The sequence below is a fragment of the Salarias fasciatus genome, chromosome 5, assembly GCF_902148845.1.
Source record: "Salarias fasciatus chromosome 5, fSalaFa1.1, whole genome shotgun sequence".
Classification (NCBI taxonomy): Eukaryota; Metazoa; Chordata; class Actinopteri; order Blenniiformes; family Blenniidae; genus Salarias; species Salarias fasciatus.
Window position 1 is genome coordinate 22,728,581 of NC_043749.1, and position 17,709 is coordinate 22,746,289.

Here is a 17,709-nt window from a genome sequence, read left to right on the forward strand (position 1 = left end):
TCGCTCCTGCTTGGATCGTCTGGTGCACGCTTTACTGTTGTTTTCGTCCATTTTGTCCTTTCCCGGCGTGTTTCCTGACATGCAACTGTATCAGCTCACTTAATAGATTACAGAAGAGGTGTGGCCCACATTCCTGCAGGCACGCTAACAGAAATTTACCAGTAAGACATTTACCGGTTGTTCCTGCTGTCTTCAACATAAAAGCCAGTGACATGCGTTTTTTTGTGTGTGTGTGTGTGTGTGTGTGTGCATTTGCTCTTCAATTTTTTCCAGTAAATGTAAACATAAAATCTTACTGATTCACAACTGAACCCACACATTAATTTTAAGCACAATCAATAAACTGATCCGTGTCTCTGGTCAAAATGCCTTTGTCATCGGACAGCATGTAGAGTCAAACTTTTTTATGGTCAGTGCACAAGAACCTTGAAGCTCTCCGTTATTTTCGTAGGTTTATACATGTTTTTAGTTTGTTCTCCTCTTCTACATTTGGTCAGTACATAGGAAGTGACGAGTCCGTTCCTGTATTTTATTTAGAAGGTTCGATGAGGAAGTTGTTCGAACGTCATTTTTATCCAACGCTCTCGCGAGTGGGTGTGTGCGCGCGCTCCTAACGGAGACAGTGTGGATGCGATTTTAACACCGAGCAGAAGTCAGTGCGGTCGACCTGCAGCAGGATGAACAGCGCAGGTAAGAAGAGAAACACGCCTCAAAACAGAACACCGCATGTCTCGGTTCAGCGGGCAGAGAAGAGGGCAGAGCGCCGCCGCCCGGCAGCCCACCGTGCCGGGCAGAGCAGACCTCCAGACCGGCTGGGGGAGGGAGGGGGGGGGGGGGGGGGGGGGCGGGGGGCTGCGCACCCTGCAGGGGCTTTAATCCTAGACAGGCTGGCAGATCACATCTTAATGTGTGTTGCATTGAGGACAGTTTTTTTTTTTCTTCTTATCAGCACAAAACTAAAGTTTTCTATTTTTTATTGTGTTTCTAGTTGGATTGAAGACCCCATGTAAGCTTTCAAGTAACGCACTGTTTATCAGGATTAAGATATTAGGCCACAAACTAATTAAATCAGATTAACAACAATCGCCTTTAGTCACCAATCCTGCTAATGAGGTATTTTAGTCTCTTCTTCAGTATTTTTTTTTTTATTTTTTGAAAATTCACACAGAAATGAGTCGTTATTGACATTTGTTCGTTTTGTTCAGTTTATATGGGGCGCTTCCAGCTTTTCACACTGAGTTTCATTGTAGCATTTTATGCACAGGTAGTATTTTACTGTTCATGGCATCCCATGACCGCAGTCACCACATCTTCACCACGTCTCCGCCTCCCAGCTCACCTCCTCTACCTCCTCCTCTCTTTTAAACTCTTAATTCTCCCTTTGTCTTCTTTTCTCCCATGTGATTGCCAACTTGTGTGCAGCAGACACTTTCAGTATATATCCGAGTTTTAATCCTAGAAAACTGAACATCAGTGGAATCATCTTTTAAATGCTTAGATCAGCGAGTATTATACTAAGATTTTCAGCTAGTGGCTATTGTAACTGAGCTAAAGCAATATGTAAGTAATTATTTTGCCTGTTTGTTGCCTGCTGGTTATTTAGATTGAGATAAATTCTTAGTTGCATTTAAGTCTACAGTGTTCACAAGCATCTTTGTATGAGCTGAACAACAAATGGAGAATATATGAGGATTTCTTGGACTGGACATGCAGCGGAGTAAGATGATCTCTCCTCAGTGACAACTGCTGACTTATTATAAACTTTGGATTTTATGGTATTTTGATATTCTTATTGAAGGAAATGTATGGTATTTTAAGATATTCAAGTGACATTTTATCTTAGCCACAATAATCTAATAAAGGCCCTAATCCAGGACATCAAAAGAAACAACTCAATAAGACCCTTAAAATTCCATCACGCTGCAAATTTATTAATCAGTCTTGATTGACTGAACCTAATCCTTGTTTTCAGATGGCCTTTAAAACCACTGGCATAGCTATATAAGGATCATTCTCACTGAAAAATAACACATATTAGACAACAATGAGGGAAATAACTCTATAATTGATTCCAACAGGCCTGAATATGCATCTACGTGCCTCAACCTGAAGAAATCTGGCAACCACTTTCACTCCAGAGTCGACTTACTGGCAATGAGCTGCTTCTAGAAACCATCTCCAGTGTGCTGACACAGTCGGCACCCAGTTCGCTTTTTCTTGCATAGTGATTGCTGCTAAGTATTAGTCTGAACTTTAAAAATTGGCAAAAGTTTGAAGATACGAGTAGTTTCAGTTTTTTAAAAAAAAGGAAACGTGATCAGCTCAAAGGCTCCAGATGAGGAACAGATGGCGCTACCTCTACTGCTTTTCTGAGACAAAAATGTGGGAGAAAAAGGAAGCTGAAGCAGGAATTTCAGAGAACAAGATGTGAAATTGAAGAAGTGTCCTCAGTTAACTTTTACACACAGCTTTATTGCTGTCATTTCAGAGCAGCAGAACCCTCATCCTCTGGGTGATGAAGGGGATATTAAAGTACAATCTTTAGCCTAAAGGATTAAAACTGATCTAAAAGTGAGAAATAACCGGTGGAGAATCAATCAATCATGATCATCAAATCATTGTGTAGTATGGAATAAACCTTAAAGTTCATCCTGGGGCTTCCCCCAATTCTTCTAGCGTCTAATAGCCGTTTCTTTTACAATGCAATTTAAGTGAACTGCATAGCTTTAAAATTGATCAATCCCATACTGTGATGCAGTGATAGACTGGCGGCCTGTCCAGGGTGTAGCCTGCCCCCACCCAGAGTAAGCTGAGACTGGCTCCAAGCGTCGCACAATTTGAAACAAAAACAAGTTTTTAAAAAGTCTGACATAGTTTGAGTCCTTTCCAAATTCAGATTGTCTCAAGATAAATAGAATAAATACTGTAATCCAACAGCGATAACTCCACTGTTTACCTTGACAAAAATAATGATTTATTATTAATGTAAAGTTTTATTTTGAAATGGATTTCACTCAGTTTGGAGACAAAGTTGCTTCTTTTATTGCAGGCTGGTGAAAAGTTTCCCCTAAGGATGCATCTGCTTGTTTATGGGATTGAAAACATCCTCCTTAATGGGCGAGCTTGTTGAGTTTCCATTCCTCAGGCCGGAGAAAGGAGAACACAATACAGACATGAGAACAAATCGGCGGGAGGTTTTTGTTAGTGGAAGCTTTATTTTTTCGAAACATCGGTGGTGATAACCACTGACACCGTCACCACTGATTTTGATGAAGTCATTGTCTGCCTAAAAGGAAATACTATCAAAACAGATAAAGTCAGAAGGAGAAGTCAGCAGCTGATTTTCAACCCTCTGATCACAATGAGAAAAGTCTGTCTTTGTGTTTACTTCCCAAAAAGCAGAGCAGAGTGAGAGCTCTTTGCCTCTTTCTCAGTAATTCCTCTGGTGTCATGTTGTCCCACCGCCATTTAAACTTGACTTACTGGAACAGCTGCGGGGGCATTTGGGCGGAGCTTCACAATTAGTGGGAATCACCAGCACGCAAACGGAGCCTGGTTCGGCTCCTCGGCATAGTTCTGTGGTTACTCTCTGTGAGTTTTAGGATAAGCATGATGCAGAATCTCGTTACTGTTAAATCAGTGATTTGAAATGTCGAAGATGCGCCGTGTGAATTATCCGGGGACAAAAGAGGCATCCAGACACAAGCCACAGAAGAGATGCAAAAACGTAATTTTAATCCCTTGCGGGTCATATTGAGCCTGTGATTGGCCTTTCTTGGCCTTTATTGTTGTCATGTCTGACACCCTGATATAATTTAAAACTGATTCCCCCCCCACTCAGTCAGGACCTCTTCTTCCTTACAGGACAACATTCCTCTTTTATATTGTTTACATTGGAATGGTCTACTTTTTCTGAAACTCATCTGGAAAAGGTTGCTGCATGATTTCGTCTAATAGCCGCTTCTTTTGTTGTTTGTTGCAGCTGCTTTCCCCCCTCCCTCCGCTCCCCCGGCCAACATGTTTGGAAACGTGCCTGGCTACGAAGGCACTGTGGCAGGAGGAGGTAAGAAATCTCCCAACTCTGCTTTCGTGCTTCTGTGATTGAAGTCACTGAAGAATGTTTTATTTGTTGCTGCAGGAGGAGGCTTCCTGCCCCCTCCCATGCCCGCCGAGCCGGTGGCCCCGCCCCAGCCCGGACCCGTACCCGACGACTGGAAGTACGACGCCGGATCATTCCTGCTGAATGTCGAGGGCAACGCTTGACCTTTAACGTGTGTGTGTGTCTGTGTGTTTTAGCATCCCCTCCCTGGCAGAGGACGTGGCTCAGGAGGCGTTCAAGAGCTTTGCATCGGCTCAGTGCTGCTACAGCAAGGCTCCGGCCACCGATGGAGTCATCACCAACATGGAGCCGTTCAATACGTACAGGGTGATCACGCAGCGTTGATCCTCATCATGTTGTTTTCTCGCCAAACATCAGCTGTGTGAAACCTTGTTCCCCCTGTTAGTGGCCTCATCGTCCCTCATGTGTGTCACTGGGGCTTGATGCAGGAGAGCGTGGTATCTCTGATCAAACAGGTGCTGCAGTGTTCACGGACAGTTCAGGGCTTTTTTTACTGCAGGAGTCTACAGACAGACAGTGACGTCTGCAAGTTAAAAATAACTTTATGAATCCTTTAATAATTCCAAACTTTCAGTGTCAAAAGCACCTGTTCAGTTCATTCTTTTCTTTTTCTTTATGTCATTGATGTTGTGCAAATATCTGAAATACAATTTAAGCCAATATGCTTCCCAGGAATCACCATTCAAAATGTGCTTGATGGTTTTAATGTAACAGATGAACCCTTGCCGGCCTCAAGAGTGACTAAATGAGGGGGGAAAAAAAAAAAACGAGTTCTGTGTTGGTTTATTAACACTTGACTCTCACATGGCTGGCATGAGACCTCAGACCCAGACATGTGACGTTGACATGTCCAATAAATCTGATGGTTAAATGTCTGAGTTTCTGGAAGTGGAAATCCAGTCTGTTCAGCACGATAAAATAAAACATGGCTTTATTCATAGAGAATATTGACAAAAATAGTGCTCCTTGGCTACACTGTATTAATGTTACCAAAAAATGTGGCATTTTTATCAAAAGAATTCTCTCTCCTGCAGTATCGTATTGAGACGTTCACCGAGTCCAGGTCAACTGAGTGGGCCCACAAGCCTTACGAGGGTAAACACACTCGTGACTAAAGTCATTATATTTTGATTACCAATGAATATTAAGCATTTGCTTAATTTTTTGGGGGGGTGAATCGCAGGTGAACCGGCTGACTTCTACATGCAAACTGCCCCCCGACCCTGGGAGATCCAGGCAACCCCGCCCAACCTCTTCAAGGATCATACGGAGGAGATCCGCGTGCCGTTCACCTCCTCCATCAAGGTGACTGGATAACCGGCGGTCTGGCTTCCTGATGCTGCTGTGGTTACTTGCACTTCAATTTACCAATCACGCAGTGAGCATCGGTTAGAATTAGATCACTTGTTGATCCAAAACTTAGAGCCCTGCAGCCACTGATCCATTCGTGCACTTAAATAAAGACTGTGCATCTGATTTTGGTTCTGAAATTTAAGTAAAAAATACAACGGGCCGTTAGTATGTTTCATGTGATGGTGAAACAGATATATAAGAGACTAACACCCTCTACTCCAGAACTGTGCTTCATCTTCATCAGTAGCATCACACATGTTGGAAGATAAACATGAGCACAGAGGTTGAATTACAGGTAGACAATCAAATACGGTTGTGATCTAGTTACTGCTTGTTAAACTGTACCAACATAATACTGACTGAACATCAGTGACATGGCAAACATGAACTTACATTTCTCTGGAAGGCCTCAGAGCTGCAACTTCATCACAGGCGCTAAGAATAAACAATGGTACAATCAGTAGATCGATCACATCCCTCAAAGCGTCCAACAGTCATTTTGTCAGCGCAGCTATGAAAAAGCGCTATTACGTAAGCGCTGAGCAAGAGTTAACGTTCAGCTATATCAAGTTTGAAGCCCAGATTTTAAAGGACATGCAGTGCAACCATTTCATACACCTAACAGATCTATCTCCTTACCTCATTTTCACACAATGTGTTCTTTTTGTTTTTCTGGATTTACTGTGCATCCTGCAGAGTTTAGGCCGTGTTCATATAAAACAGACAAATGCAGTGAAATAAGTTTGAAAGGATTGTGAAGATTAATTGTGTGACTTCTAAAAAAAAGAAAGTTTCAGTGTTTACAATCTTTTTGTTTTCTGGATAGGCAATATGTTCAGACATACTGTACTGTAATTGAAAACCAATTTGGCAGAAAGTAATTAAGGAGCGTTAGTGTATGAGAGGCCATTGGAATGTAACTGGGCTCTTCGAGGAGCTGACCTGAGAGCCTTCTTTGGTTGTAAACTCAACCAAACACAGTTTAGCTTCAGCTCTGACTTCAAGTTTAACTGTCAGCAATAACTATGATTTTAACACACAGCTGACGGCCAATCAGGAAGCTGCATTCTGAGTGTCAGGTTATTTTTAACTCTGTGTGTGTGTGTGTGTGTGTGTGTGTGTGTGTGTGTGTGTGTGTGTGTGTGTGTGTGTGTGTGTGTGTGTGTGTGTGTGTGTGTGTGTGTGTGTGTGTGTGTGTGTGTGTGTGTGTGTGTGTGTGTGTGTGTGTGTGTGTGTGTGTGTGTAGGAATGCCACACCTGCCACGCCACAGGGATGATGCAGTGTGACGACTGCAAAGGAGGAACAGCCTGTGTAAGAAGTCACAAGCAAACTGGAAATAATATTAAAAAAAGAAACAGAAGATCAAATCAATCAGAACATGTGTGAACCTGAAGAACTTTGAAGCAGTTGATGTTGTGTGTCTGCAGAAAGAGTGCTGGGTGTGTAACGGTTCTGGAACAAGGCTCGAGGAGCGCTGCAATCACTGTAACGGCACCGGCAGAGAGAGGTACAGCTCCAGTCTGGAGGGGCGGATCAGGCAGTGAAGGGTATCGGAATCAGACCTAAACAGGCAAACTGATTCTGCATTTTTTGAGAGAGTTTTTCTCTTTTTAACTCCTGGTCCAAGCATAGAGCAGAAGTTGTGATCTGGGTTCCAGTTCATGTGGTTCTATGTGGCTTTTGGTTTCTGCATACTGTGTTCAGGAAAGAAGAGGTCAGATGATTGCAGTCAAGTCTCAAATGTCACAGTACACACTGTCCCTGCATACGCCAGTAAAGGAACCCATAGCTTCTTTGAATAACTTTCACAGATATATAAACAAAATGAAGGCAGGTTTTAAAATGTTAATCTAACTTTCAGAGTGATCGTAGAACACGGAAAGTAACAGTGGAATGATCCTTTAAATTACAAACTTGTGTTAGACGTCTGAAAAATGAGAGACGTGTGTGTCACATATCTGCGTGTGTGTGTAGATGTGACAAGTGTGATGGTCAAGCATCGCTGGAGTGTGAAACTTGTAAAGGAAAGAGACAACTGCTGACCTTCATCCAGATCAAAGTGGAGTGGTGAGTCCTGAAGCCCCAAGTGTTCCTCGAGAAACGCCTGTGAGAAATTATATGACCTGTCCTCAAAATAACACGTCACCAGGAGAAAATCGTTTTTTTTTTTTCTCAAATCAGCCAGATGCAAAGTAAATGAAAAACAAACGTGCGTTGGGTTTGTGTTTAGTGGAGCGTCTGAATGTTTCCTCTTCAGGGTTAACCATGTGGACGACCACGTGGTGCAGCAGAACTCTGGCCTGAATGTGGACGACCTGCGATCAGTGAGCGGGAAACAGCTTTACAAGGACAGCCAGTACCTGGTACACACACACACACACACACACACACACACACACACACACACACACACACACACACACACACACACACACACACACACTGGATCACCCTAAGTACAGGATGGTGGAAAAAGTGATATGTAGTGTGTGTGTGTGTGTGTGTGTGGTGGTGGTGGTGGTGGTGGTGGTGGTGGTGGGGGGGGGGTATATTGGACCTTTTAGCTTTTCGGATTCCATGATAAAAATGCAGCAACACTTTAAATAAAAGCTTAGTCACAGTTAAACTTTCTCTTAATGGACCAGTGCAGCTAACATGTTTTGACAAGTGGATTATGGTTACAAATGGCTCCTGCTGGGTTTGTCCTTATCTTTTTTTTTTTTTTTTTTTTTTTTTTTGTAGTAGTAGTAAGTCTTTAAATACACTGGTTAAGTACCACGGTGACAATTGAAAACGCTCTCAATAAAGACAATAATAGCAGCAGCTTAACTCTGTAAATACTACTCTGTCTTCTTCTGGTATTTGGGCACAACCTTTCCTTTCCCACTAAGAGCACGGTGGTTTTTTTTCACTGGGTTGTTACAATGTGGTTGCTTACAGAATAGGCTGCTGTTTATTAATTGCTATATCAATAGTTTTGGATGTTAAAATAAGACTTTGGTCTCGAGTTAGAAATATAATGTTTTATCAGATGTCTCTGGTTGTTCCTGAGTGAAAGGGTGATTTTGTATTTGTTAATTTAAAGATGTGTGTATAACTTCATGTTAGCACCAATTTTGGCATAGTTTGACCTCCTTCCTTGTGTTTCTGCAGATCAGCACTGACATATGAACGTCTGTATTTTTCATCTGGAAAGGAGAAATGCGTACTTGTTTTAGATGTTACGTACTTTGGGTCCTAACCAGTGTTGTTCAATTTACTTTTAAAAAGTTATTAGTTATAGTTACTAGCCACTTCTTCAAAAAAGTTATATTTTTAAAGTAACAAATTAATTGGCAAAGTAACTATTACGGTACTTAAAAAAAACATGTTTAGATATGTCAAAGAATTTGGATCACCTCCTAATTAAACTTTAAGACGCATGTTCAATTATTTATTATAAAACTGAATATATGATTAATGAAATAAATGGACACTTGACATTTGGAACTTTCCTGACTGAGGAGTTGGCAACAATGTACCAGTATTTGAGCCTTAAATCAAGTGCTGAGAAGTGTAAATTTATTAATGCTTGGTTGGAGAAAAACTCGAACTCGACCCTCAGACTAGAAGAGAGACGCAGATCCTAACTCCATGATGCTGTGGCGTCCATATGTTACAATGTCAGTGCTGTAAGTCTCACTGCTTGTCTCATTTCAGCTTTACCCTCTGATGGGGTTCCCAAACCCGGCCATATCTGAGGCTTCGCAGCGCCTCATCCAAGAGCACCAAGCCAAATACCCACAATCCTCCAGGGTTCTACAGCAGGTAAGCAATGAAAACCAAATGTGGAAAAGAAAATGCTTTTGTCGGCTTTACAGATGTTGATAGTTGCGCTCATTAACTTTTTCCTGTTCTTCACAGACAGACATGAATGTTTGACAGGATTATTTAAAAAAATCTTAAAAAACTAATTCTTATAATAGATTCGTAAAATAATAAACACTCGATAATAACAGTCTCATCGTCTGTATTTGTATTTAAATGAAGTGTTGCAGAGGATTTATTCAATGTGTAAAACGTAACTCCACACTGTATCTGAGTCTCTAATGCCACCAGCATCAATCTAATCACTTTAAGGACAATAAAAAGCTCGATTTGATCTCACCAACTAGTAAAATGATAAAAAGAACAACTCTGTTTTACTCAATTTTTTCACTTTAAGTGCTCTCTTTTATTCTACTTTTCACAAAATTCAAACCATGTCACAGTGATGTATTTTCTTTGGGCACTACTTACCTCTCAACTGCAAGCATTGGTGCCCTCTGCTGGTCAGCTGAAGAAACTGCTCAACTTTCAGAGGATGATTATTGACAGCAGATACTTTGAAAATAAAATGTAACTAATCTTTTATAATCTCCACTGTTACGGCCCGGCTCAAGACCGCAACAAAAGAAGGAGGGGGCAGGGGGGCTGTCACACCACACTTTGCATTTCTTTCTGAACAGATTGGACGGCCTGTGTGCTGCCCTAGAAGTTAAACATTTTTCTCTAAAAATTGTTTTTTTTGCTTTGTTTTGTTTTGTTTTTTAAGAGTGAATCTATAAACATTGAAAGAAAATGTGTTCTTCGATCTGGAGCAATCAACAGTAGCTCAGTTGGTAGAGCGGGTCGTCTTATAACCGGAAGGTTGGCGTTTCGATCCCCGCTCCCGCAGGCGTAAAACTGTCGTCGTGTCCTTGGGCAAGACACTTCACCCACCTTGCCTAAGTGTGAATGTAGTGTGAGAGTGAATGGTTGGTGGTGGTCGGAGGGACCGATGGCGCAGATTGGCAGCCTCGCTTCCATCAGTCTGCCCCAGGGCAGCTGTGGCTACAGTAGTAGCTTACCACCACCTAGTATGGTGTGAACGGGTTAATGTGATATTGCATTGTGAAGCGCTTTGGGCTCTGTCATGCAGGGTAAAAAGCGCTATACAAGTGTAGTCCATTTACCATTTACCAAAATGTAGTGAGCTTAACATGATTCCCTCTCTCTTCCTGTGACTCAGAGGCAGACGGTGGAGTTGATCCCCATCACCAAGGTCAACTACAAGTGGAAGGGTGACACCCACGTCTACTACGTTTACGGCAACGAGAACCAAGTCAGCGCCGACAACTACCCGGCAACATGCTGCTGCGTCATCCTGTAGACGCACACACACACACACACACACACACACACACACACACACACACACACACACACACACACACACACACACACACACACACACACACACACACACACACACACACACACACACACACACACACACACACATTAATCCTTTCAAAAGATAAACTTCATTGTTACACACACATGACCCAGTGTGATAACAGGTTTGCTACCAGCTGGTCATCAGAGGTCAGATACACATGAACAAATTCATATCACTGATTTTTTTATTTTTTTAATTTTTTTCCAATGCCTTTGTATTAATTTCCAAGTCTACCTCCGGTTCAAATGCTTCTGTGGGTTTCACCGTGAGAAGGTAAATGGAGGTCCGATACATCTGGACAAGCTGTTTTAGGGAGCGTTGAAGGTGAATTGCTCATAGTCAGAATTAAGATAATTTTCTGATTAAAACAGCTGCTTTGAAAACCATTACCTCATCTGTATGGAGCTCTGCAACACTTACTCACGGTATTTTTCTCTTACTGAAAGCCTGTGCCAGTATGTGCCACTTAAATACCCTCAGTTTTACAACAAAACCTCATGTGAATGAAGTACGGCTGTTAAAAGAGCAAACCTGTGCCTTCTCTCTGCACTTGACACTGGACTTCGTTGTCGTCCTCTTGCTTTGTTGTAAAATATGTCATCCATGACCCGAGAGAAAATGCATGACAATGAATGTGAGCACCAGAATCCAGTTTACCTGGTTCCTGCCTGCTTATCTTAGCTGGGGTTCAGGTGTCACGTGAAGTTAGAAAACAACTGGCTATGGCAATGAAATGATAAATTTAGAATTAATGTGGAATTTCAGCCTCCAGAAGCGAAATGGCCACGTTACTGAAAAGGCTCGTGTCAGTGACATATTTCATAGCTTTGTGGAATGACGTCTGCCTTCAGGCCGCTCTAACATCACCGTCAAAACCTCTGGCAGACTTTTCTCTTTATTTTTGCACTGCTCTTTGTTCCAAGGTGCTGCCGTTTTCTACTCAGGACCGAACTTCATATAATTCAACAAACAGCTGTTTACAGTCTGCCGTCGTGCCAGCAGCCCCTCTGCTGTGTGTTCACCACGTCTGCAATGTGGAAAGATTTACACAACCCTGATTTACAAGGAAGAGCATCAAATAACACTCGGTGGTGGCACACTTGAGCTACTCGGGTAGGCTGACATGTTTTCAGTCAGGATGGCCAGAAATGATATAAATGTATTAATTTTAAAAGATATCGGTTTGTTTTTGCAAAAACTGTTGCACATTGGTGGACAACATCAATATAATCAGAGAAACTGAGAGAAAAGAATCTTTATAAAGCTGGAAAAAAGGATATGTATAAAAGTAGATGAGAAAATATTGTAAAAACATAAAGGAACAAAAGAACTATATAAAATGGCCCTAAGACATCCCTAAAATCTTATGAGAGTGAAGCACTTTGAGCTGGAAAAACACACCATACCCCCAGTGTGTCTCTGGGAGCTCTGAAATTATTATCTCGAATTATCTTCCAAAGTCTTTGCATGTATATTTTAACCAAACATCTCTCATGTTTGTTACAGTTCAGCCTTCAGTTGCCCGTGTTTCAGCCCAGTTTAACCCTTTCCTGGGCTTTTTCCTACATTTGGTATACTGGGCTTTTCTTTGTTTTTATAGCAGACATGAGCGCTGGATGTATTTTAGCAAGGCACGGCTTCCGCCCTGTCAGTGCACCAGAGCATCTCATTAAAGTGACATAATAAGTCATATTTTCAAAACTTTCTGACTCTAATGCTGCATGTTATTTCAGGACAAAACTCTACTCTGCAGTGCACATGTTGTGGCAAATGACTTGTTCAACCTTTTAACAGAATTATTTTTTTTTTTTACTGATTTTTAACAATTTCATGTATAAATTAAAAAACATCTGTCATCGTCGGATAATATTGCCCAACAGACTAATCTTAAATTATCAATGCTGGGTTAATAAAGGGCCGTGAAATAATCTGCACCTGTTTATGTCTCAGATAACCAGCTTATATGCTGCTCAGAACTGAAAAGCATTCTGGGTAGCAGGAAAAGGGAGCAGTGATTCTCTCTTGCGAGTGAATTCTCACCTGAATCAGACTGTAATTACAAGCACTTGACTTCACTGTTTCTGGTGCTGGAAATCCCAGAAACTAAAAAACCCTGCGGGTTTGGCATCGGGGACATTTAATGTCTCTGCTGAGCCTGAAGAATTTAATTGTAAAGCTGAACTAAAGCCACTTTAAACCTTTGAAAGCTCTTTGGTGATTATAAAAAAATATTTTTGTTGAGTTTAAAGAAGTTTTTCTTAAAGAGCTGACTTCAGCAAAAAGCACTTTAAAGAGATTAAACTCAGAACAATTGACATGGCCTCTTGATGAGGTTCGAATCCAAAACAACTCATGTTTAACTGATAGAGTCAAAAAGCCCTTCACCACAGGGACTTACTGGCTGAAAGGCTTGCTGCTGCTGCCAGATCAGGCTCTGGTATCACATTTCTGAGCAACAAGTGGAGCACTAATCCCCCTCATGGCCTGAAAAAAGAGCTAAAAGAATTCCAAGAATTGCTATTAAGATTTCAGGATTTCCAGCAAATATTTAAATGAATATGTAATGCACCTTTCTCCTCACTGCTGTAGCATTAAAACCAGTATAACTCTGGTTAAAAAAAAAAAAAAAAAAAAACCTAAAAAGAGCTTTGTCATGATACACTTGTACTCACTACTGTTTTTCTTCATTTCAAATGTGGCTGATTTGTTGTGTTGCAGTACATCAGCTCGCCTCTAGAGGGCGCTTAATGCTGGCTGCCTGTAGTCCAGCCCGTTAACTGGAATAGAGTTTCTTTTATAGATGTGCTGTTTGTTTGTTTTTTTTTTTTAATTATTAAGTGGTCCACCATACAGTAGGTGCCTAAAAGTGACTTGTAAAACTGAACTAACCCATCATGTCCTTGTAGCAGATTGTTTGTGTTCAGTGGTGCATCCTGTCGTCCAGTGTTAGTTTTGTGATGGATGAGCCAATATTGACAGCTTGGAGGATTCCGTGTACATCTACAAGTACCTCAAAATCTAACTTACGTACATTTCTGTCACTAACCCGATGGACCTGATGCTGTTGTTACTCTGCAATTTGCCACTGTTGCAATATATTACACTTTTCCTATTACTTCAAAAAAATAAACTTAAAGAGAATCTCACCTGCCCTTGTGTCTTTTTTTTTTTTTTTTTTTTTTTGCAGTTTTACAATCAAATACTGTATATCACATTTGAAGAGCAGAAATTAGGAGTGTTTAACGCACCAGCATGTTCAGACATTGAAAAATGGCTTTGGCAACTTCATCTTTATTTGTTAGATTTTTTTTTGTTGTATTATAAAACACTTGCGTCATTGAAAATAGATACAAATCTCTCTTCTTCTTTTTTTGACACCATCACCAAACACTGATCTTTCCCTGTTAAACAAGACACTGGAGATTCATGTGTGGAAGGGTTTTGTTTAAACTTTCAGTGAAACCACAGCCAGAACCTCACATTACGCATCATGTACACTTCAGAAACACGAAGAGGAAACGCCCTGTGAGACGTTTCAAAGAAATGAAGGAGGAAGTACCAAAAGAGTTCAAATATCGAGAGCAAATGCTTTGTGCAGAAACTGCCTGTATTTTGTTTTGTACTTTTAAACCTTCCCAGACTATCACTGTCAGGTGACTAAAACCTGTTTTGTGCCGAACTCGGCTGTAAAACTTAAAAAGAGTAGCTGTACTGCAGAACTAATGCTTCATTATTCTTACATTTAATTTTGCACCTGATAAGCCTTAAACTTTGTCCGTCTTGGTCCCAGGATGCTGGAGACGAATCCCGGGCCACAAATTGACCTCATCTTAAAATCCATGGACTTTGGTAAGAAAGCATACGACCCATGGGAAACACACACACACACACACACACACACACGAAGAGAACATGTAGACTCCACTCAGGCAGGACTCAAACTGGAGGGACTCTTCTGTCATACAGGATTGTGAGTGAATTTCCTGTTTCCTGCTGAGAGTCTAAAGGTTACATGTCAAAAAAAAAAAAAAAAAAAACATGTTGAGCAGTTTGTGCAGCATGTACTGAGTCTATTAAATCATAAAAGGCATTTATGACTTCATTCAACAAAGTAAAGACAAATTGGTCTGGATCTAATGAAATTAAATTGAAATAAGAGAGAAGTGAAGAGCAGTTTCAAAGGTGTACGAAAATATCAATAAGGTCATGAAATGTTCACCTAATGTAAATGACTCGTGTGTATAAGTATCATCTATTTTAATGGTTCAGTAAAAATGCCACCTTTTTTAATTGGCGTGTACAATTTGTTGCAAAATTGAACTGCATAACACATATATATAGACTTTTAATCTATGATAAGGTGGAATGCTGCTTTCTGTGAATCCAGTGAGATCCACTTTATTATATTTTGGAGGAACTAGATTGATTACATAAAGTTCATGAGTGTTTTTTAGTTTCCAAGCCTTATCTCAAGCATTGAGTGTACTTAAAATGTGGAGACCGTTTCTTATTTTGTGTAACAGAAGGCAAAAATAACTGTGATAAAGCTTTGTTTGAAAAGACTGTGAAGCCTCGGTGTAACCTGACCATGTCTCCGCTGGTTTATTTTAGAGAACAAAAGCGCCGCACATGTGGCGCTGAGGCCTGAAAGCCGAGCCGTGTCTCTGTTATCTGCCACTGTCACTTGCATTAATTCATTTAGACCGAATCCACCAATCGTATTTCTCCGTTTGCTCTAACGTTGTGCAGACATCACTAACAGATAAACCCTCTGATGCCCTTTCTGCCTGGAGCCAAAGCACAAAGCACTGCAGCAACAACAACAACAACAACAACCGACAAAGCACAATCTGAGCTGTGTAATCAGCCTGAAACGTTCTTTCTGTGCTCCATGGCGATCCGTCTCCTTGTCTCAGATAAAGAAAACACGTGTCTCGACTGTGAACTCTGAGATGTCCAACATGTTTGGATTTTTTCATATATGAGCTCGTTCATTCAGCAGACGTCTGAACTGATCCAATGAGCAATGATCGATTTGAATCACTCTTTATTTCAAATTTCAGAACTGAAGTCGCGTGTTGGTGATCGGTTTGGAAAAATATCTTTGGGGTGTTTTGAAAACTATCTGATGGTTGAGTGTGAGTCAGACAGGACATGACAACTCAGAATTTGAGGAAGTTATGGCGCTGATGTTACCCAAGACCAAGCAGTTAGTCTATTTCCTCGATCCAAACGTGATGCAGATGATAAAACAACAACCAAACAAGCATGATTTCAACTCGTTCCTGCTTTCACCATATGTGTTGAAACAGGATCCAACAAACGTCCCATCAGAGGTCTAAAACGACCACAGTGGCATCAGAATGGGACAAAACAGACACCCCCACCTCCAAACTGTATTCGTATTTTATATTTTATTTCTTGTTTTCTGATTTTTCTGGCACTGCTAAATCCCATAGATAACATTCAATGTTTTTTCGATTTGTATCATCATGATATTATTTCATTTCTGGAAAGATCACAAAAACAATATGCCAATGCAGGAAGTCACAATAAAAAAGAACATTTTCCATTCACAGTTTTTGCTTGCTTGCAAATCAGTGGAAAGGTATCTGGTCTTATCTGAGGACGTGACTAAAACAACTTCCTGAACAACTAGTTCTTTCTCTCATTGGTAATAAAGCAGTAAGAAACATGACTTTGCGAGGCTTCTCATTATTACAACGCTTCAAACAGAAATTAGTAATTAAAAATAATTTTTTCAATGTTTTCTTTATGCTTCTGTCAACACTCAAATGTAATATGAAAATCGCACAATGAAGTTTAATTTTGATATTTAAAGGACCTGATTTGGTCTTCAGCTGTTGTATCTGTCATGTTTTTGTCAGTTTTGGGGACTTTTTCACTCAAGGGGGAAAAGGTAGAAAAACAAATGTACTTTCTATCTACAATATTTCACTTTATTCAAAAGGCCTGCAAAGAAATGTATGTCATACCCAAGGTTGTTTGACTTGCTTATTATGTCTAACAAGCTATCAGAACTATTTCTTCAGATGAATAAAATCAAGAAAGGCTGAGAAACTTGTCAACAAACGAATGGAAATATGCAACCTTGGCGGCTACTGAAAAGACAAGGTTTTCGAGCATCTGCCTATTTTAATGAGGTTTTTGAATCTAGTCAAATTTTTGCAAATAGCTCACTTGTGGAAAGAATCTGAATCAGAGGAGATACAAGGCAAATACAAGGAATTTGATGCGGTGTCGAGAATATAGTGTTGCTTAGAAATACACCAAAGTGTCATGTCAAAAATACAAGAGTTACTAACATTAGTATGGTTTTATGAAGATATGACTGAACACTTCTGTCTTTGTCAGATTTAAATCATTATGAGGTTATTTCAGGTATGTGAACATAAGGTCAATGAAACTAGCATTAGGCTGTGGGTCGAAGCCGTGTGTGTGTGTGTGTGTGTGTGTGTGTGTGTGTGTGTGTGTGTGTGTGTGTGTGTGTGTGTGTGTGTGTGTGTGTGTGTGTGTGTGTGTGTGTGTGTGTGTGTGTGTGTGTGTGTGTGTGTGTGTTGTACCTCTGGGACTAGAATAAATGAGACACACAAACAAGCTAAAGTGCTCCTGTGCAGCCTCCAGAGAAATTACTCTGCAACAACCATGAGTCACAAGACGAAAACAATACGCAAAAGCTTTCCATTTGCAAAATTTCACTTCCATGGAAAGTTCTAGAAGGATCTGTGACTTACAGGTTTTACTGGAATCTTTGTTTGTGCAAGAGCCACCAGTTTGAAGAAACACAACCATGTAACAGGAAAAGTTTTCACTGGGATATAAATTTGCAGTGACTTAAGTTTCAGATTTTACATTTACAACAATGCAAACAATAAAGATTAAGACAAGGTTGAAGTGCTGATCTGTGAAAACAGGAAAATTTGGCTACACATAAGATGATTTTCTTTGTGTATTTCGACAGTAAAGAGGTTTAAA

General features: G+C 40.6%; 1 protein-coding gene across 2 annotated transcripts; it reads left to right on the plus strand.

Moving 5' to 3' along the window:
* Positions 1 to 585: 585 nt before the first annotated feature.
* On the plus strand, positions 586 to 13,368 carry LOC115388027 (protein SSUH2 homolog). Of its 2 annotated transcripts, none has more exons than XM_030090957.1 (12): positions 586 to 690; positions 3,983 to 4,063; positions 4,139 to 4,217; positions 4,297 to 4,426; positions 5,155 to 5,215; positions 5,304 to 5,425; positions 6,720 to 6,785; positions 6,902 to 6,981; positions 7,449 to 7,541; positions 7,732 to 7,837; positions 9,174 to 9,281; positions 10,504 to 13,368. In XM_030090957.1, the coding sequence occupies exons 1-12, from the start codon at positions 678 to 680 to the stop codon at positions 10,642 to 10,644; spliced, it is 1,080 nt and encodes a 359-aa protein (XP_029946817.1). In that variant the 5' UTR covers positions 586 to 677; the 3' UTR covers positions 10,645 to 13,368. The 2 variants fall into 2 exon arrangements, with proteins under 2 accessions (XP_029946817.1, XP_029946818.1); XM_030090958.1 differs by having other exon boundaries at positions 4,142 to 4,217.
* The last annotated feature ends 4,341 nt before the right edge of the window (positions 13,369 to 17,709 follow it).